Raw genomic sequence first — 22,935 nt, 5'->3', positions numbered from 1 at the left:
TTAAATACACACAAGTGTCAATGCGGTGCTTAGTGAATATTCACCTAAACCCTCATTGGTTATGCCTTCAGTAAACAAAGTTATACAAATTTGGATCTGTGCAGCCTTTATGGCTTGTGTCCACTTGGTACAGTATGGTACCCATTTTATTTCAGTTTCCGTTGTACAGTAAATGGTACTAAAATATTGAACCGTACCACTATTTGGTACCCTTCTTTAAGGGTACCTGGTACAGCAAAGGGTACGAAAAGGGTGGAACTAAACTCACTGCAGAAGCTTGATTGGTTGACTAGTCGTCATTTTTGCATGATACCCTTAATTCGTTCCACTCTGCTGTCCGTGAGTTTATTTACATTGGCTTTTTTACATCAGTGCGCAAACACAAAAAATTACTATTTTATAATTTTATATTTTCACACTGACAATAGGAGTTTCAGAATATGGGTTCTTTTCTGTTCTTGTTGACTGGTAAAACGTCATTGCCAAAAAAGCCTCTAATTTTACCTGTATTGTGTCATTTAAGTGACTTAAGTGAATCTGCTGTTTATTTACAAAGCGCCTATTTAAAAATGTACTATGTCGTGTTCAGAGCTCCAGGCGATCGCCGGGCGCTCAGTGCTTATGTATCTACCAAGAGCAGCCTCAAGCTCGGCTAGTTCTTCCGACATTTGCCGCTGGCTCTGACATCTCTGTAGTGATTAAACTTGAGATACAATTCGTTTTTGATAACGTTGTATTTAACAGGCATTTGTGGTCTCATGCATCTTTTTATTTGTTCCTGGTCATATAGTTCTGGCTAAGCACAAAATTATATTTAACTTTATATTTATTTTGAACTTGAACAAGTTTTTTTTCTCTCTTTGTCTTTTGTTTTCCATCACTGTTAATTTAGTTTTCAAAATATTTTTGATATATTAAAAATTTGCTAAATTTTGCAGATCTCAAATGTCATAGCAACCTCATTTACAGAAAATATATCTTTTATAAGTCAGTCACAAAGTTTTGGACATTTGGCCTATTCGTAGTGGAGATTACAATATTGACATAATAAACGTAATTATGAGTTAACCATAATCAAATAGCCCTATTTTATTTATTTTCTAGACTGAATTTTACCAAGAATGTCCAGGATGAGACAGAAGAAACCCCCCTGTGATGATATGATTTTACATGATTTCTGTTCGTTGTTGATGCACTTTGAGAGCTTCTATTATCAGTGACAGACAGCTGGTCGTCATAGAGCTGCTCCACTTGGGGACACATCTGTTGATTTAAAAACAGATAAACTGAAAGACGCTTCCTGTCCTCTGACCAGCATGGAGCCAAAATCATCATTCTTTAAAAGACAGGATGTTTTGTGCTCTCTTAGATGCATTTAATCTTTATCCAAAATTATCAAATTTCATATTATTCTTACAAAGACCTTTTTTATTTGGGGTTTTAAATTGATTCAAATAATTTTAGTTGTATAATTGAGCCCATCCCTCCATTTTATAGTAGGTTTCAAAATTCTATAAATGAGAGATATATTTATCATAGAATATTATTATTTTGGAATATTATAAAAATATAACATAATTATACTATTAAAATGATTTAAATATCCATGTTACATGATGAAATAGTTTATATACACGCACATTGTAAAACACTAAAATGTATTTTAAAAGGTATAATACCTTTTTTAAAATCTTTTTAAAATTATGTACTCAAAAAGGAAAATCATTTAATTATACAATGACTTGATTAAAAGTATTTGTTGATTTGACTCAGTATATCTGAGAAGCTAATCCTCAGCTACTGCTTTGTTGTATTAAGTGGCCTGTTTAAGCAATATGAATGTCTGCTTGTGATTTTCAAATGTGGTTTTGGTATATGAAGTACATTCAATACTACCAGGCAGTCAACACCACATGCACAAAGGCCTGTATAACTAGCATAATGGTCTAAGCATATTAGTGCTTTACTTTGATATGCGCTCTTGGAAGACTCGGATGTACCCGTCACATTGCTGCCAAGATTTAAGATGCAGGCTGTGGGAATCACACATAATGTCTGCAGTCAGTGCCAGTACTGTCACTCTATAAGAACTGATGCGAACACCTGCAAAAGCGTCTTAGCGCGAATGCGAGTGTTTGTCCGCACCCACGCACAAGTGTGCTCACACATGTAATTGCTGTCAGTTTTTCTTCTTGACGGCCCAGAGGTGAGAGGGGCGGTGTGTGTGTGCCTCAGGACCAAGGGCGTAATCATAACATGGCGGAATGACCCATAAAGCTTAGGTGGCCCACTCCAAAACTTCCTTATTATTGGGGGTTGCACGGAGGGCCTTGTGCCAATCAGTCGTCCCTCATTGAGACCCATGTCACAAATTACATTGGACTAGCCTCGTGTGTTTTTTTTTTTTTTTTTTTTTTTAAGTTTAGTAGGATTTTTTTTTTTTTTTTTTTTTATATATGCTAACATAGTCTATGCGACATACCTTCCTCCTCAAAAAGACAAGACTAGTTAACAACTGCTTTATCTAATTTTTTAATCTAAAAAAAAAACCTTTGCCTTTTGACACTGAACGTGAAAATGTGCAGCAAATGTTTGGCATGATGACACTTTTCAATCAAAACAATAAATCCCAATGGGGCTATTCACGATAGGCACGATCATTTAGCTTAGATCATATGCTTGAAGCAGAGAGAATGTCTCATTGTGCGAGAAAAGCTTTATTTTCTATATACATTCAGTTCTTTATACAGTATATCATTTATATAAATGCTCCACTAAATAATGTGATCTGAAAAGCAGTGTTATGAGTCAATCATGTAGTTGTCTCTTATCCATTGCTGCAATTTTCTACACATAGAATATGAAAGCAAAAGATACATGATTATGAAAATATATTCTCTGTATTTAATGCAGCTCATGGTATTTTTAACAATAAAGGATGGTTATGACAAATGACGAGCAGCGTTCAGTGCATTACAACATACAAAGAGTGCATGTCCACCAATCAGAAGTTATTACAAAGACTCAATTATGGTTTAAAGTGGGGTTTCATCAATAATAGCGTACATTTTTGTAGCTTTATTCTAATTGTCCCTATATTGTAGATGCATGTACAGTAACCTATTATAAACACTAGGAATAGGTTGTTTCTGATAAAGGCAAAAATTATTTTATTTTTATATATTTTCTTTAATGCTGTGTAGTATTGAGCTGCGAACAATGTAATATGAGATATAATAAAAAAAATGCACTGCTGGTGGCGCCACCTAGCTTGCAGGCCTGAGTTAGCAGAAAACGATCAAACGTTCACGTTTGGTGTGAAAGCCTTTGTCGACAATTTGCCTTTTAGCTAGACCTCTTGTTTCTAAGCTGCAAGAATGTGAGGTCATTTACTGGCCACTTTTTTCACTGAATAATAACTTGACTGATTTAATTGCCATATTGTGTAATTCGTTTAATTAATAATCAGTTTACAGACTTAATTTTTATTTAATTTTTTTAATAAAATTGCCGTTTTTGTCTGTTTTCAGGAATTGTGCGTGGATTGCAAAAATCTATCCAATCCTCTGTTATGAGTTTTAAATCATACAAATTTGAACAGATTTTCATCTTTTAATGTCATTTAAGTGAAATCAGTTTCCAATAAGTCTGTGGTTTACATTGTGATTTGAATTAAATATTGTGACATTAAATCATTATTACTACTACTATTAGAAAATAAGATTAATTAAAGGCTAGTTTACTAGGCCGTAAATTTCTTTTAGATTGCAAAATTGTGGCAAAAATTGCACAGTTGGCGCCGACTTTACACCTCAGAGCCGTGTTTTTTGGACCTGCATAAAAAAGATGGATCTGACTCTGTGTAATTTACATTTTCATTCTCCTCGGGCACAAGCCGTCCCAAAAGGGATGAAGAGAAACAGTAAGGACTGCAGTAATCAAGACAGATATAGAGTGAGAAGGAGAAAACTGCATTCAGCAGGAAAATTGTGGCCTGAAATCAGATCTTTCGCATAGACCGTATTGTTCAGAGTGAATGGCCATAATTAGTCTGCTTTGTATGATAACACATCATAGGCCAGTGGAGTAGCCTAATCTGAGGTACGGATGTAGGCTAAGTGTGTCATCTGTTTATTTGCCACAAATTCAATTAAGCATTCATTGTAAATAAGCTCATAGAGGAACATCAGGAAATGCTTTTTTTTTTTTTTTTTTTTTTTTGTGATCTACTTTCTGACATAAGAGTTTGAGGCCTTCAGCTGCAACAGGGATGTCATTGTTGGATTGAACATTTCTCTGACAGGATATACCTTAACTCCTCACTCCCATCCCCCATTTTGTTGTTTTCCTTCAGTGATTGCGATCTCAAGGGAAGCGTGAAGTATGCCTGGATGTTTGTCAACTTACCCTTGAGGTGATTTTTGTTTTTAAAGATGTCCGCTGATTCTTCACAGCAAGTCCTTTATCTCTTGCATTTTCATATTTGTATTGACACGGAAAGGTTTTGTTCGACAAAATAAAATCTCTCATTCAGTCATGTGACTGGGATTTTTAATATTGGTCAGGTTTAATTGGATTCAGTCATAGGCAGTAGGGTAAAATCAATGCTAATAATGTAATAAACCATATTCAGCATCATAACAAGAAGTAAAATGTCTTTTTATATTATTCCACAAAAAGGTATTTTAGTGCTAAATCAATTGTCAGTAAATGTGCTAAATTAATTTCTAGTCATGTTAGCCAGGTGCTCACATAGAAAACTACAAAACTAGCTAAAAACTGCTGCCTTTACCTTGTTTTTCATATTTTACCTGGTAGCTGGGGTTAGACTTGACCTATACCTTGTTGGAAAAAAAAAAGCAGCATATGCCGATTAGGAAGATTTTAAGGATGGAATGCTGGTCCTTGAGCATTCTTTCCTTTTTAGTAAATTTTTATTTTTTTTTTGATTCACTTCATGATCCAGTTGAAATGCTGACTAGGTAGGTAGCTAGTCAAATTAGCTAGATGCTAACATAGACTGGTTGTGTGACATGGCCTCATCCTCAAAAGCTACAAAACTAATTAAGAACAGCTAGATTTACATTATTTTTCATCTTTTTTTTTTTTTTTTTTTTTTTTGCCTTTACGTGGAGATAGCTGGTTAGCGGTGCGAAACCTAGCATCTTTAGCTAACCCCTTTTGTTTCTGAGTGCTTTCAAGTGCGAGCGAGGCGACAAATGGTAAATCTTCTGTACCCGCTCGGAGGATGATGATATGATACAAGCCTATTTACGGCCAAAGCACAAAAGCGTATTCGCCACAGTCCGCAGACTCAGTCACTCAGCCGCCGCTTTCAGGCTCTCGGCTAGCAGCTGCGAGCACCATCAATCCGTTTTATTCTGTTGACCTTTCTCTAATCTCCGTCTGTATAAAGCAGCTCCCGCAGACACGAACTTCATGTCTGGCTCATCGCTGGAAGGATCATCACTGTTAAAAAAAAAAAAAAAAAAAAAAAGAGTAAGTAATAGTGACAGTAAACACGCTGCGGGGAGAGTCTGTTTTAAGGCATTTATTCCCACATTTACAGCTGTCTGAAATGAATGAAAAGAACCAAAACAAAACACTGCATTTTGGTTTTCAGCCAGGGAGCTGGTTAACAGTTAAATCAGATTATTTAACAAGCCTGGTGTTGTCAGTGAGCCAAGGTAGTTCAATAATAATATAACTAATTATGTTTTCCAGAATGAAGGAATGACCTTATGTGGGCTTCAATTGCATGGATGAAAAATTTGTAATGTGAACAATTGATGAGAGTATGCTAATCATCAGGGTTCGAATTAGAATATGAAATGAATACATAACAGTGCCTCCATGTGCCAATTTCATTAACAAATAAAACTGTAGAACTTGAGACTGCTTTAAAAACAAACAAAAATTATATGTTTGTCAATTACATGTTGTTGTTGTTGTTGTTATTAACTATGATCAAATTCACTACTGTTGTATGCATATTTAGATAAAATACATAAAATATATTATTGTGGCAACTGATTAAACCATGGAATATTGAAAGTTTATTTATTTTTTTTATATGCTATGATTTTTATTTTTCAATTGTCTTCATCTAAAGATAAATTAAAGATAATATTTTGGCAAGTGATTAAATAATTGACTGATATTACAAAAATATACACAAATATAATATACAAAATATAATTTTTTTTTTTTTTTAAGTTGCTGTCACAAGAAATTTTTTTTTGTAGTACGTAACTATATATTTTGCAATTGAGTTTAAGTAGCAAACTGAATGTACTAACACCCATTACCAATTCAGTGGTCATGGATAAAATCATAGATATGCTCATTTTATTTTGGAGGTAAAATAAAATTTGATGATAAACCCATTTTGGGTAATTTGAAAGTTTATTCTGAGGGGATTTTATTAGTGATTGCATTGCAGGAGGTGTCCATTAGCTGAATGGAACCTTGCCCAGCAATCCAACCAATGCCAGTTTAACATGCAGGTACAGGTTCTGGCTCGGGTTCACTTTTAACTTCTTGTCAAGCACGACACGGCGAAGAACCAGCGCACATCCTGACTCTTCTTGTTTGTCTGCAACTTAATGGGATTACTGATTGGGAGAAAACTGTTAAGCCTGGTGACACATTGTGGAGGGAGATCGTAAATTAATCCTCGGTTTATAAGGATGCTTAAGTCATTATGCATGTGGAAAAAGATTAAAATGCATATATTCATTAGTCTTGGGAGTGTTAAACAGAACTTGCCAATATTGCTGAGAATCCATTTTTCACAGTTCCCTCTACTTCCCACAAACGTTTCTGATTCCTATCAGAACCTGGCAGCACTTGTGACGCTTTAAAGAAGACGGCTTGTTTAACATCGTTCAGACGAAACATACTAATTAGCATCACAAAAGAAAAAACTGCATATCTATACTGCATTTAATGGGGAAACTCAACAAAATATGTCTCATGAAGAAAAGCTGTTTTTTTTCAATGTAACAGCAGGATAGGGCTGTGAAGGAAGTGTTTTGACATGTTTCAGACCGAGCTGGGTGAATTTAGCGAGTATAGAGGTACTCTTGTCTCTTGCGTTGATCTCTGGCCTCACCTGTTACAATGAGTACACGTGATCTTGTCTTTTCAGATGTCAGACCAAACCAACGTGGTGCTCTCTATCGAGACAAGGCCAAGCTTTTGTGTACTACCTAGTGAAAGCATGGGAGGAAAACAGAGATGCTTGACAGAAATCTGTCAGTAATTTCCTGGCCACTTAAAGTAACATGCGGCGCTGAAGAACACAGGCCTTGCATACCTGCACTCTGAAAGCTTCCCCAGTGAAAACTAATCATAAGCAATTCATAAGCTAAAAAGTCATTGGTATGCTGAAGTGCATGGCTATACACTTTAGTTGCAGAAAAAATTAGTTCCTAGAAATCCGTAATTTACAGTTCATAGTAGAGTTGCAGCTTAAGAGGGGGTGGAATGTAAGAATAGTAATTATATATATTCAGAATTTTTTTTTTCTTTTGCATATCTGTAGTTAATTTGTTGTTAGAAATTTTTTACATATGAATTTACTAATAATGATTGTTTGTTTTGATGATTCACACTTCACACTGTGTGTGTGTGTGTGTGTTAGTGTATATGTGTGTGTATATACAGTTGATGTCACTCATTTTATTGCTTTGAAACGGTTGATCATTTGAGGTTTTCAGATTTTCAAAGTGGTAAATGCCTTCTCTTTTTCTCTCTCGCTCTGTCACTCTCTCTCTCTTTTGTGGTGTTTGGCCCTTTATGTGTGGAATAATAGGGACAATGCTTTCATATTGATTGTTAGCCTGAAGTAATCACTCAGAAGATGAAGATAATAAGCTCAGCAGAGAACTAGAGAGGAGCATGACTGATGCCTGGCAAAATGTTCGTGCACTGGGAATGATGTCCCCCTATATTGATTATTACTTCCCACTTACCCCGGCAATTAGTTACATATTTAATGCAATTCCGTTAAAACAGTGAAAACATTTATTCAGTCTTTCTGTGCCATGTATCTATTACAATATCAATGTCCATTCTTCACAATTTGCTTAATGCGTTTTATATCAAGATGTTAATCCAGGACTGATGGAGGGCAATATATATCTATGAAATATGGATTTTAAATGGAATTCTGAACGCAAAGGATCATGGGTAACCAGAACAGAAAGGCAGTGTGAGGAAGTGGTTCAGATTAGTATGGCTGGGTAATTAAGTTAGTGTATGCATCTATATAGTGTATCTATATAATGTGTGTGTGTGTGTGTGTGTGTGTGTGTATATATTAATAATGTCTTTTAATAATCAAAATCATATCAAGTAGATTCAAAATGCTTATACTAAAATGAAAATACATTAATTCATAGATAGATGGATAGATGTGTGTTTGTGTATCGATTGACTGATTATAAAAATAAATCCATATCGCTCATCCTGCCATTTCCAGAGTTTTCCATCCTAAAAATAGAAGTTAGCCGCATTTCTATTGTCCAACGTCACCAGGGCATCGGACGACACAATCTCATACTTCCCTACCCACTCGTGGGCATATTTCAATGTCACTCATGCTTTCTCGGGTCACGGCGGACCACCATCAATCTCTGTCGTCGGCCTTCCTTCTCTCTCTGTTGTGCAAACACTACTCATGCCTGACAGAGCAGCGCTGCATGTTCCGTTCCCGTCCAATCCGTATTGACGTGTGTCATTTAGAGCTGTGGTCAATGACGAGTCTTTATCACTCCCGTCTCTTCCACCGCCCGCTTGACAGCTTCCCGTCCGGAGCTTATGAAAAACACCAAAGATGCTTAATGGAAACTGCGTTCTGCCAGCATAAACGGTAATAGAGTCAGTCCCGAGACGTGGTGGAGAAGTGCAGGTCGGGAAATGATACCTGCTGTTTGGAGCACATCCAGAAAATCCATATGGATTGAGACGAATGTGGATTTCCATACTTTGAAGCTGGCAGTGCAGCCATATTGTGAGGGTAATGATGCAGAAGGTGTGAGAGCCCTACAAATATCACTTCGCTTTTCCCCACAGTTTGTCTGCGGGAGAATTAATTCGCTGTTTTGTTTGAGAAAGTTAGGCATGAAATGGCATTCATTGTCTTTTAATGTAGAGTTGAGCAAACAGTTGGTCTTTTTTCTTTCGTTTCTGCCCTGCGTCAGGTACCGTGTGATAGTATGTGACACCCTGTTTGATTGATAATTAGGTTGTGATGACTAGAGGGACTTAAAACTTTAATTATAATATGATTAAACAATGCCCCCCTCATATGGGATCAGGCTAACGATGCAGGAAAGCCAATTTAATCCCTGTAAGAATGACTCGGAGCATCACAGGAACGGTAATGAGAGCTTGCAGAGAGAACCCTAATATCCGCTGCATGGGGCTCCAGGTCTTCCTGCCGGCATTTGTGGACTTCGATCTGTTACCACACATGCACACACACGCTGGAATGGGAACTTTCTATTTCACATTCGCTGCTCTTAATATAAAAGTAATGACCCTCAACATTGCACATTTTGGGTGTCACTTATTTGACACCCAATTTGGTTTATAGAATTGTCTGCTAAAGTGTTTTAGACAGCTCTGTTCAATGCTTATTCCAATTTTATGATTATTTTTGGGTATTAATTGGAAGGAGTAGTGGGGAAAAATTTAGTCTAAATTACATCTGAAAGTTATTTATATATACACATTTTGTATACCCCTGTAAAGAGGAAAATATATATATATATATATATATATATATATATATATATATATATATATACCCCTGTAAGAGGGGAAAAAAAAAATATATATATATTTTTTTTATTATCTTTACTTTTTGTTTTATTTATTTTGACGTGTTTGGCTTTTATATATTGTATCTAAACATTCTTGTTGTGTTATCTATACATATTTTTTAAGACTATATATTTAATTAATGTTAAGTCTTCTTATTGTACTTTTTCAATGCTTTATTTTACTTTGTCTTATTTGTTCCTTTATGTACTGTAAAGCATGTTTATTTTTATGTATATATTTACTATAATAAAGGCATATAATGCTATGTATTTTAAGTAAATGCAGCTCTGCCATCCGTGTTTTCACCTGGAGCGATATGGCCCAAATCGAATTTAGTCAAATGCATGTGGATAGAATTGTCTCCTCTGAAAGCATTAGACGCTCGGGCTAGGACCTCAATGGCTGGAGCTTAAACTGCTGCCCACTGTGATATGTCACAACGCATGACCCCAGCAGCTTGAAACCGTAGAGCACCCCGTCAGAGCCATATCCCCTAGCTTAACCTTTCATTGCCACCGTATAATGAATCTGAATGGGTCTGTCGGTCTACATCCAGGCCTAGCGTTAAAGCCTGGCTCTGTCAGGCCGTTTTGTCTTAAGGCAAAGTGCTCTGCAACATTACAGGTGTACCCAGCTGCCCTCTACACTTCACTTGCACTCGCTGGTTTTAACCTTGCATTTGCGCACTTGCTTCCCTTTGTTTCCAGTCAAAATCTATCCACTCCCAAAACAAGTCAGCTTGCAGCAGGTTTTTCTCAATTGTCATTAAATCTGAATTATGCCGTCTTTCACATCCTCCAGGTTCCTTCTTAATGGAAAAGTATTTCCAGGGAGAGCGTTAGTTGAGTTAGTACGTATGGGCTAACTCATCTACAATGCATAGCTGACATTTACACAGCATGTCTTGAGAGCTCCCTGAACATACGCTAACGCAATCTTCTGATTATTTATGTATAAATTCTGCTTGTACCGTGCGCTACTGTATGCGGATGAACAATTTATGAAAGGAAGAATGAATAAAGCCTATTTTGGAGTGCTTTTGAATTGATTCATATGATAAAGGCTCAATTATACTCTCTGTTTTACCTAGGAAGCTAACTACTGTTCGTCACCTCCGTTGCAGTGGCACTTTTCATTAAGGCATGAGATGCGTGTATATTCCCATTTGTTTATCAGTATGCTCGTTCCCCGACCCACCGTTCAATGCTCCGGTGGATTTATTCAATGGCGTCCCTTCGTTTGGGTGCATGCGGGTGCGAAAGTGCATGCATAATGCATGTCGGCTATGCGGATGTACTTTAGACCGTTATTTGGGCATTTTTAAGCACCCAGGCTTGATGCATCAATGTCCCTTGTGTTTTTCCTTTTCTTCCCCAGCTAGCAGTCACCTTGACCTTTCGAAAGGTTAATTCGATATTTTATTCAAGTTTGCAAGGCATGAGAATAGTTAAGCTCTCTGTAGCTGTGAATTAGCTCTCATAACAAGAGCGTAGTAGCTTTGCCAGCTGGAAAAATAGTTTAAACTAGTTGGATAGGCTCATCTGTTTTGAGAAGGCACTTTCAGCTAAAGACTATAGCTTGGCCATGCCTATCCTTGCTAAATTGGTTAAGTTGGTCTATTTTGGTCATTTTAGAAGGGGTTTGTGCGGTCAGGTTGAGTTTTTATCTGTTTTTTAGACACTTGTCTGCTGTCACTATCTTGGTCACATTTGGAGACCCATTAAACTAACTGCTATCTGAAACAGGCCTGTTGTGGATCAATTTTGTGTTGTAACCCACTAGTTTGGTGCCACTAATCATAAGACGTGGGCTATAAATGAAACATGTTGTGCGAGTTCTTTCTCCGTTATGAACTGTTCGTGATACTGCTTAGTAAGAGAGGAAACGTGCACTCTTCTCATTAGACATGTTAATTTAGTTTTAAAGGGTGGAGAAACTACTTAGGCTCTCCTTTGATCATTATTCATCAAAGCTCTGAAATGCACGAGCAGGTTGCGCTTGTCCTTGTGCGGAACGTGCCAACAAAATTGTTTAAAGATTCACATGAAAAATGTCCCACTCGTTTGTGCAAATGAGCAACAATGCCGTTTCTCAGAGCTTACAGTTAAGCCCATTTCATATGCATGGGATTCAGCTCGTATGCCTCTATCTCCTGCCCTATCTTGCAAATGAGAAAGGTTATCTCACTCGCAACAACTGATGAATGAATGAGCTTGCAGAGGTTTAGGCCGTCATGCTCCTCCAGGCTGCAGGCCAGGTGAGACATATCCTGCGGGCTTAATATTTCGTACTCTTAAAGGGGAGAGACTCCCACTGAGATCAGATCCGGAACCTTCCGCAGCGCTGCAGGATCCTGCCGGCTGGAAGCCCTTTAAGCGAGGAGTGAGCATAAAACGGAACAAAGGCGATTACACCCTGTTCTTTGCTCTCAGTAACTATGGTAGATAAAAGTATAAAAGCAGTTGTCATAGACTTTCCTAAATCATTACAATTGGGGACTGCAGAGGAAAATTAGACTTTAATCTGACAAAAGTCTAATTATGAAGTACTATTCTAAAAGTTGATGTTATATTAAAAATAGAAGTGACATTTTACTAATTTACAATCAACTTGTTCGTTATTTTTTAGCTTTTGATTTTTACTTTGACTTTTGTATTAAACATTCATTCTATATCCTAGTTTCTTTTGTGCTTATTTTAAAATATTATTTCTGACTCCTTATTTTTATATTTTGTAATTCGTTTATAAGTTGACTATTTTAGAAGTCAGAAATTTTAATTATTATACTAACAGTATTAAAATTGATTTAAAACAAGGTATTTATTAAAGATAATGAAAAATAAGTGACTTATTATTGCCTATTTTTTTTTCATCTTTTTTTAAAGGTAAAACATTAAAAAACTAAATTATAATTTATGTACTTAACTGTATCTCAACAGAAGAACTAGAGACACACAGCTTAAAGGAGGGCATTTGAATAATGTTTTGGACAAAAAGGGCTTCATGGGTTCAAAAACAACTGATCAAGCTCAAATCTTATCCATATACTGTCCATCACATATGCTGAATAGATGCGTTGATGCCTTCAGCTTGACCCTTAACACCAGTAAAGAAGAAGATATAAGCAGGGGAGACAATAGTTTCAAGCACTGGAAACTGCACCCCTGACTCAACATTTCCAGGAAGTTGAAGACCCTCTAAACTCTCAGTGGAGCCTTCATGATCGCGGGGAGATATGTCAGAGTTGACATTTAGACATTTGGAGGAGGTTGATGTAGAAGATGTCTGTTTTTGGTGCAGGAGTGGGGGTGGCTACGCTCAAAGGTTGTTTGAAGGAGCGTGAAATGCGATACTGAGAGGGCTAGAGGTGGTTGTTGTTCGCAGCGATTATAGCTGCACTGGGAGTAGGTGTTGGAGTCATTGGCATACAGATGGTTCCGAAAGGAAGCCCTTCATTGGGCAAGTGAGGTAGTTGTGGGTGGAGGTGCTATCCAATGCCAGTTTTATGTGGGTTTGACCTCACACCCTTCCGTCTGTCCAGTTAAATGTATGCACCAATAATCCCATATGTTACTAAGCATCGCAAAGATCCTTTTAAGAAACCCTAATATGCTTTACTCGCACACAAGATCCGAATTCTTGCTAATGAGGGGTATATTAAGAAAATTTACTGGCAAATGTATATTTTTAAAGAATTTAAGCATTTATCTTTCACAGTTTTTATATGCATGGCTCAATTAACGCCAATATTATGGGTTCGATTTTCAGTACTAATAACCTTGAATGCTTTAAGTCGCTTCAGATGAAAGCCGGCCAAATGAAATTGAAAATGTCATAAACAGTGCAGGCGATCATATTTTTTTTTGAGAATGCGTTTTGCAGTCTTTTACATGCGTTTTCATAGATATCCACTAAATTAGCTATTTTAAATTGATCAGTTTATTTACCTGGCGATTTTAACTTTTGTTTGAAAATTGATTTTTAGACTGCACCGAAATATTATGCCACATTACATCACATCTTGCGGCTTAGTTTTTGCCTTAATCCAGAAGCTCATGTTTTGTTTGACTTCATTTGTGGGGACTGTGATCGCCCTGGGCACCAGTGGTGAATTTGGCACACTGAATAGCTGGACAGACGTGGCCAGGAAAGGGCTGTAGTCCAGAAAGCATTCGTACACAAAGCCCTGGGCACAGAACCCACTCTGGCTGCAAAATGGAACCACGCCAGTAGCTCTCCAGGCCTTGGTTGACTGATGGGTGCTGGAGAAGTTGATGTTTTGTAGTATAACGGTGTCCTTCACCTAGTTTTCTGCTGGTTTTCTAAATGGACTTTCTTGGCATTGTGTGCGTCCTCATTAAGAACTCTATTGTGTTGTGGCAGGAAACTGGAAAGAGTGGTGTTTAACTGCAGCTGCAATATCCGTTGGATCCAGCTGTGGCAACAGCGAGGCGAAGCCGGACTTCATAACCAGCAGCTGTTTTGCAACAACGGAGTTTCCAAGATCCCTCTACAGCTCATGAACATCTCACTCTGTGGTATGGGACATTTTCTCTAAATTGTGGTTGCTATAAAAGAAATGCCTTGGGTTCAATAAAGGGACACTATACCCAAAAATGACAATTCTGTCATCATTTACTCTCCCTCGTGTCATTCTAAACCTGTATGACTTTATTTCTTCTGTGGAACACTAAAGATATGGCCACACTTTATTTTAAGGTCCATTTCTCACTATCAACAAGCCATTAACTATCAATTTTGGCTCAATAAAATCCTACTTTGCTGCTTATTAATAGTTAGTAAGAGGTAGTTAAGATAATTTTACGTATTGGGTAGGATTAGGAATGTAGAATATGATAATGAAGAATATGTGCTCAAGTACTGATAAAAAGCCAATATGTTAATAATATGCATGCTAATAAGCAACTAGTTAATAGTAAGTATTAGTCCTTATATTAAAGTGTTAGTAAGATATTTCCAACCAAATGGTCCAGTGTTTTTGACCCCACAGACTTTCATTGTATGGACAGAATATTCTCTTTCATGTTCTGTAAAAGAAAGTCATATAGGTTCAGACTGTATAAATAATGACTGTCATTTTTGGGTGAAATTATTTTTATCATTTTGTGGGAAAAATCTTTTTCAGAATAGCTGTAAAATTTAAACAATTATAAATGAGCCTAGTGTGATAAAATTGTTCCCTGAAGGTGTTTATGTATTTTTAAAGTAAAAGATGAATAAAAATAATTTTCTATGCCCTTATTAAAGACATAATTTTCTTGCCACAAATACTGTCAAACGAGCTCTGCAATTTCATTTATGTAGACAGGTTTATGTTAAAAAGCATACTTTTTTTTTTTTTTTTTTTTTTTTTTTTTAATACCATGTCTATTTCCCACCAAGATTTGCCGGAAATCAGCGTAAGTCACAGTAACCTGACGGTGATAGAAGGTGACAGGGTCACAATCACTTGTAATGGATCAGGAGTGCCGGTACCGGAAGTAGACTGGACTGTTGGTGGACTGCACTCCATTAACACACACCAAGTAAGACCGACTTTTGCTTGTAGCATTTTGACTAGCAGTCAACATATATATATATATATATATATATATATATATATATATATATATATATATATATATATATATATATATATATATATATATATATATATATATATATATATATATATATATATATATACACACACACACACACACCTTTTAAGGACATAGCAGTCAAAGTAGATGACATATTTTATTTAATCAAACTAATTACTTTGGAAAGCATGGGTCTAAACCAGCAAAAAAAATAGCTGGGAATCCAACTATACCATCTTAAACCAGTTTAAACCATCAATAGAATATGTGCTTTTTGCTGCTGGAAAGCCAGTACTACCTTTATAAATGGACTATACATCTATCCCTTACAGTCTGGTTTTAGGTTTAAAATTAAATTTGGCATTTAATCAATTTAAGATCTATTAAATGACTCACTTGAGCCTTACAGTGACTGGTTTACACCATAAACCATTTGTCGAAACTGTACAAGCTTGGTTGTGTTTCCAAAAGCTATCGTGTCTTTCTCTCTTCCAGTCCAATCAATATCCACCGAATGTCCACTCCATCAACTTAACTCTGGTCAACGTCAGCCGAGATGATAACAGCTTCATGCTGACCTGCATTGCAGAGAATATAGTTGGGATGACTAATGCTTCAATACAGCTTTCAGTACAGTGTAAGTGCCTCTTTTCTTGCTTCCTGCCTCTTGAATATCTTTACATTCAGCCTCACTGTCTCTAACATGCCAATTCTGCCTCTGTATAGCTCACTGAACTGGCCTCTTAAGCTTGTTACTGTCACTTACCTCAGTGTCTCATGGCCACCAACTCAGTTTCTTAATTTGTATTGCCTTTTATTTTAAAGGTAGGCATATAGGGAGGGCAGATCATCCAAAAGTTTTTTTTTTTTTTTTTTTGGAAATAGCAAGTACTATTGATCAAAATGGCTCTGGGAAATGCAAAATCGATGCTATAGCAAGTTAGAGGTGAAGTGTGTAATATTTGCTATTAAAATACATTCTATTATTCCAGGTTAGCATTAGGCGCTTTAAAGAAAGCCTTTGTGGCAGTTGTTTTCACTCTAAGAAATAAACATTTTAGCTCTGTGGTGCTTTCAAAACATGCTCTAGGATTCTGACCTGCTCAGCACAGCAACTGGCTCAGCCAATGGTCTGAGTTTGGGGTGGAGCTTCCTGACTAACTGACCAATGACAGAAAGAGAGGGTGTTCTGGAAACCTGTTTGGCAACAGATAGTTTTAACATTTATGTAACTATGTATGTAACTATTTTACATTTCAGTGAATTGGTTGTAATTCTTATGAATTACTACAATCTTATTTGTATGTTTTTATCCGTTCTATAAGCAGAACATAAAAACTGAACAGAAGTAGCAGTGAGAGGGTGGCCCATTTAAGCTTACATTTTAATTTCTTCCTAAAAATTGTTTCTGTACAAATCATGGTATGAAGACATTCAAAATCACCACCTTTAGGGTTTCTATGTTTGCTTTTTAAATGCTGTTTTGAATATAAGTTCAATGTTTCTTTATTATTATTTTAATGTAGTAAATTTTGCACATGAAATTTGTTGTAAAATAATGATAAATTGCTTTGCCAGAAACAATCCTACCCTTACAAAAGAGAAATCTCTGATTCTACACAACCCAGCGTGTTGTAGGAAAGTCATTTGTGTAGTTTATTGATCTATGGAAGCAAGGACTGTTCTTCATCTGGACTTTTCACACAAAAAAAGACTGTAAGTGAAATATTAGAGAGATTTATCAATGTTATCATGTTTCAGTGTGGCGCAGACTACATGTGATTGCTTTGTGGCAGAGTTAGGTGGTCTATTTTCTGTGTTTGTGTGTTGGGAATGGTATGCGGGAAACAGACTCTTGAAAATGTTCCAGTTTTTGTTCACTTAAAATGTGTTTTGTGCCTTATATTACACTTGGAAAAAAATCAATGCACATTGCATTTTAGCGGTGAGAAAAAAGAACATTTATTTTTTCCATATAGGGGCAGGCATGCAAAAATAATGTCCCAAATGAAAAAGAAAATGAAAAAAACAGCAATCCTGAGGCAATAAGCGACTCATGAAAATTGGCAAAAAGAAACTATGCCTCTAATCAAACATATAAATCCTACCCCTGAGAAACAAAAAACATACAAATCCAAAAAAGACAATGAAAAGGCAGCAAACAAAGACAAACACTGCCTTAAACTAGGGTCATATATAAAGATGTGACCAATAAACATAAGACTTTGCTTTAACAAAGCTAGTACTTAAATCTTAACTCCAGAACAGACTAACCAGACTATTTGAGAACTCGAACTAACATGATGTAGCGATTAAATATTCATTCAACTGTTGTTAGACTCACCTAGTAAGCCTGTGATGCTTTGCTATTAATTAAAAAGGGAAAAAAATTAAAAGAACTACAGTTAAAAAACACAATACAACACAATATTCAGCAACAGCTGTTTCCTCCCACTTGGTATGAAGGCAATTAAAGACCTTAGAAAACAGCTATATACAATTACAACGTAATGTGAGGTTGCGGTGTTGTAGCTGTATTTACATTTATACTGAATGGTGTTGGCCAACAACAGCGTAACATGATTCTTCCCACACTCAATATCTATTGACTGTGTAAGATTGCTTAGAGAGGCAAAATCTGTGGAAATAAGAGAAAGTCAGACTCTCTCTTTCTCTCTCTATTTGTCGCTCACAATCTCTGGCCTTGAGGCTGGAGAATAATAATTAAAAAAAAAAAACAAAACCTGATATCAATGAATTAAGAGGTTTAGGTGTAGTCATCCAGACTCCAAACATTTAAATAGTCCTGTATTATAAAGAAGCTTATTCTAGAAGAAATTAGTGAAAATAGCTCTCTTCATGACACATTGGAATGAATTAACCACTGATTTGATCCCTGATGAATGTTTAATATGAACAATTGACATATTTACAGCAGCATAATTGCTGACAGTTGCCGTCAAACATATGGTGGGTGGAAAAGATGATGGAAACATTTATGGGCTGCAGTTGTTTCCCACCTTTGGCTCTGCACCGTCATTCCATGAAACATCCGCTTGTCCAAATGTTTGATGACCAGCCAGGCAGTTAACCTGGGATCTTCCTGTCCAAGAGGCGGGATAGCGGATCAAACAAATATCCGTACGGACCACCTGTGCAGCAGAGGCCAAAGTCCCACTCATGCATAAACGCGGTTTATGATAATCCATGCTCATTGGTCTATGGATTTATGTTGGATGGTGGCACAAAGTACTTAATCCTCTCTGTATAAAAAGTATTTTGTTTCTCTCCTGTAGTCCCTCCTGTTATCATTAAGTTCGAGGAACCGCAGAAGTGGCACGACACGTGTATGGTCTTCACAGTGCGTGCAAACCCCCTGCCCACCCTGCGCTGGTACTATAAGGGTGAGGAGATCAAACCGACTGAATACGTCTGTCCAGAGATGGATGTCTACCAAGACAATCTAGAGGGATGCCTCATGTTCAAAAACCCCACACACCACAACAATGGCAATTACACGCTAGAGGCCAGCAACTTCCTGGGCGTGGCCGTCAAAACCGTGTACGCCCACTTCCTGCAGCCACCTTTTGATGGTATGATTCAGTTACATCAGCCGTTATTCTAAAATCTATTAGTTACATAGTGTTTCCCAATGAGTGTACTGTCAAATACAACTGGAAACGTTTTTGTCCAAATTATTATCATAACTTCAAAAGTACTATGCTGAATTTCCACCTGTAGTAAATAAAAGTCAAGTTCTCTTATTTCGGGCAAGTGTTTCTATGATTAGAGCTGTTAGGTCACAGATGCCATGTTGAAAAACAGAACAGACTGGATGTCGGTTAAAGGCCCTGCCTGAATAACTTATTAACACCCGAGGTGAGAATCCACCAGGTTTATAGATAAATATAGATACAGAGCCTCACTTGCAAAGTTCACATTTCTTGGGATGATGCTACAGTGACATAAGTGTGTGTGTGTGTGCGCACTCATATGGAAAGATTTAGGTTCAGTCTGTGCTTTAAAGTATTTATAGGTAAATTGAGAGTAAGGCATCTGATTCTACATACATAAATTAGGTTTTACTGTTTATTCAACATATTCCTATGGCACTTAAAAAAATGAAATGGATATGTATGGGTGTGTGAGTGTAGCATGACCTCATTATGAAATTAATAAATGAGGTGATTATTACATATACGTAACATTACATTTTAAAATGTTAAAATAAATGAAATAGCCATTTTTAACGTTAAGATTTCAAAATATTACTTTTTTTGTAACCACCACCAGTGTGCAGCATCCACATGACAACAGCGCCAGGTGGAGTGGAGAGAGAGTCATAGAGCCAATCAGGTGGATAGCGATTATTAGGAGGCCATGATTGAAAAAGGGCCAATTTGGCCAAGACACCGGGGTCACACCCCTACTCATGGGATTTTTAATGAAAGTATGAGCAACCAGGATTGGGCTGCAGTATAATATGGCCGGATAATTGTATACATGCAGATCATATGATACCCTCATATCTGATTTCATATCATATCTGATTATCAATATAATGCTTAATTTTATTGCAATTATTTCTCATATTAAATTCTAAAAGACTCGTATTTGAACATTATAAAAATTGCACAAGAAAGCAATGAAGGGTAAATGCTGATCACAGTATAATAACATTTTTCAAAATGTGTTTACCTTAGTCCTTAGAGCTGATCTCGACATATTCATATCTAGTAATTATATACCACTGTGTGTGTTTCCCCCCCTCTTTTCTCTGTAGACTACCCAGATTATGGTGAGTTTCCCTCTTTAATTGTTTGCTGCATGGATTTTTTATTTATTATTTATTAGTTTTGTTTATCATAAAACGAAGGATTTTGAATCGAGCAATTTGGTCTGTGCACTGAACAAACAACTACCCTCCAAACGATTACCTTGGCCTTATTCTCAGATGGCCGGCCGCCATAGTTGGGCGTGCTGTTATTAGACCTGTTTTGTATTTTTGGCGTAAAGTGACCGATATCTGTCACTATGGGAGAAAAATCAGATCCTTTTCTACAAGAAACTTTCAGAGGGACAGTTAGTGACCTTCACGAGTATGTTACACTGAAATCACCCTAGTTTACCATATTTAATCAAGTTGTAGCACAGAATCTGTTCGAATGACAGATTGTTACTGTCAGAGCTCTGAATGAAGTTAGATGGCTGTAGTATGAAGTATCAGGCCGTACAAACAGGCCTGATAAAAAAGAAAAAGAAAAATAAGAACAGCCTAGGGCTTTTGTTCAATACTACATGAATAATAGCGGCAGCCTAATCTAGGATCGGACTCCCTTTTGAAATGGCAGTAACCTTGCAAAAAACAGGTCTAATCAAACAGTATTTGCCCCAAGACATATTTAGCGGTTAATCCCAGACGGTTCTCTTAAACCCAGGGTTGTCTAGTCCTGTTCCTGGAGGGCCGCCTTCCAGCAGAGTTTAGCTTTGGCACTAATTATACACACCTGAACCAGAAAATCAAGGTCTTCGGATACTAGAAACTTCCAGGCAGGTTTGTTGGAGACCAATTCTGCATAAAGTGGCCTTCCAAGAGCAAGTCTTGAAACAGTTACTTGGATTAAACATACAATACATCCATCTCCTTTTAAAAGTTGTTTTAATAGCAAATTCATGGATTAGTAGTTAGTGGAAATTAATTGAAAATGACATGGAGGGAAATCAAATCTATGCTATTTATACAGTGGCTCTAAAATGTATTTAGACATAAGCCACATATATTTTAAGCCATTACAAATGCTAAAACAATATCATACTTATTATCTACCCTACCTATACTCTCATAGTATCATACTTTCATTCAAGATTTTGATGCAGCAATTTTTATTTTATTTTGTATATATCACCAGACCTATACTTTTCATATCAAAGTTATCAAAATATATTTGTATTAATTTTATAAACCATTCAAAAAAAAATTTTTTTTTGCTTCCTAAAATTACTTCATTACTATAAATTACTTTTGCTCAAACCTCCAGGTCAAAACATAAGTACTCATTTTGGGCTTACAGTAATGTACAGTATGTCCATGTGGTATTGTTTTATCTTCAAAAGGTTCAAAAATATATTGTTGTTGTTGTTTTTGAGCAACACTACACTTCACTACAGTTATTTGTTTTCTAGTGAGTCCGACTCCGACAGCTATTCCAACAATGACACATCGGCCTGAAGAGGACACGTTTGGCGTGAGTATTTATTTAATTTTTTTTCTCCTGAGATTGAAAGGACCCTTATGAAGTATAATGAGGTTTCTTGAACATCTTGTTCCCAAGAACACAAAGCAGTGGTGTCAAAAAACAAACTATTCTAAACCATTTTCTTTGTGTAGTTTTTTCCCCTCGCTCTCTTCCTCCTATCTGCCAGTTCCTGTGTTTTACAGCTGCTTAAAAAAGTACTTTTGTTCATCTTTGTGCTATAATTGACTGGAAAGAGATTATATTCTCATCTGAAGGTTTTAATAGGGAATCCAGCGCAGACACAAAGAGTGAGTATGGCCCTCGATTGTTTGGAGGTCCTAATTACAGGGAAAAGCTTTTTTGCTTCAGATAGCTTTATTCCAGCACTTTGACTGCTTAGATTTATTGTTTATTGTCTTTATTTTGTGTTTATCGGGAGCATTTAGACATTATTATATTAAGTTGTACATTTTTTATTTCCCATAAGGAAGTATTTCTTGGCTATAGCGATATCTGTCTTACAACACCTAACCTGAATTATTATTATAATAATTTCCCCCCCCTTTTATATGCTTTGGACATATCCTTTCATGCAATTTATCAAAGCTACCGCTGCCATATGCAACTTATGACTCCAATTACATAAACCTCTCATGATTACAGCATCAACATCAATACAAATCATATAAACAAGTCAAGACACGCTTCATAGGTTTCCTATAAAATTGCATTTTTTTTTTCTCCTCTGCGAGACACAAGAGATTAGACAGAAATATTTATTTGACACATTTTAAGTTGCTAGTTATGTCATTCCTGCATCGTAGTTTCCTCATAATAGGATTTTAAAAATCATTTTAGATAAGTCATTATATTAACAAATAACACGTTTTTAGAGAATAAAGTTTTAGCACGCTAGCATGTTTTTACAGTGTGTGGAATGTAAACAGAATGCAAATGTTCTCTATGCATACGTGTAGAATAGCCAGATGACCCGCTATGTTTGCCAAAATGTGCAACCGAGCATTCGGTTTCCCACAATGCAATGCGCTTGATTTGACCTTTCATTCCAGCGTGATTAATGAGAATGGAAGAGTGTTTTTACTAGACTGAGTGCATTACATTCACTAATAATTGCAGGGATTATTTCACATTTGTGCACATGAGAACTTCTCACCAAACGTTTCTACATTAAATACCTTGCCACATGAATTTGTTCTTGAACCCATTCTAATCTAAACAAACAAGGTTATCCATTTGCATAAAAC

At 36.5% G+C, this 22,935-nt stretch overlaps 1 protein-coding gene across 4 annotated transcripts in view; it reads left to right on the top strand.

The window, feature by feature from the left end:
• The window catches only part of ntrk3a (neurotrophic tyrosine kinase, receptor, type 3a), a 184,417-nt gene that overhangs the window by 76,881 nt on the left and 84,601 nt on the right, over positions 1-22,935 (top strand). For 3 of the 4 annotated variants that reach the window (XM_043228368.1, XM_043228371.1, XM_043228370.1), the window contains 6 exons: positions 14,215-14,369; positions 15,235-15,377; positions 15,930-16,071; positions 18,731-19,027; positions 20,218-20,232; positions 21,618-21,679. In XM_043228368.1, the coding sequence (XP_043084303.1) occupies positions 14,215-14,369; positions 15,235-15,377; positions 15,930-16,071; positions 18,731-19,027; positions 20,218-20,232; positions 21,618-21,679 (814 nt within the window). The remainder of the gene's footprint in view (positions 1-14,214; positions 14,370-15,234; positions 15,378-15,929; positions 16,072-18,730; positions 19,028-20,217; positions 20,233-21,617; positions 21,680-22,935) is intronic. The other variant, XM_043228369.1, reaches the window with a different exon arrangement.

This window comes from Puntigrus tetrazona, chromosome 25, assembly GCF_018831695.1.
Source record: "Puntigrus tetrazona isolate hp1 chromosome 25, ASM1883169v1, whole genome shotgun sequence".
Lineage (NCBI taxonomy): Eukaryota > Metazoa > Chordata > Actinopteri > Cypriniformes > Cyprinidae > Puntigrus > Puntigrus tetrazona.
This window is presented reverse-complemented; position numbering and strand designations above follow the sequence as displayed.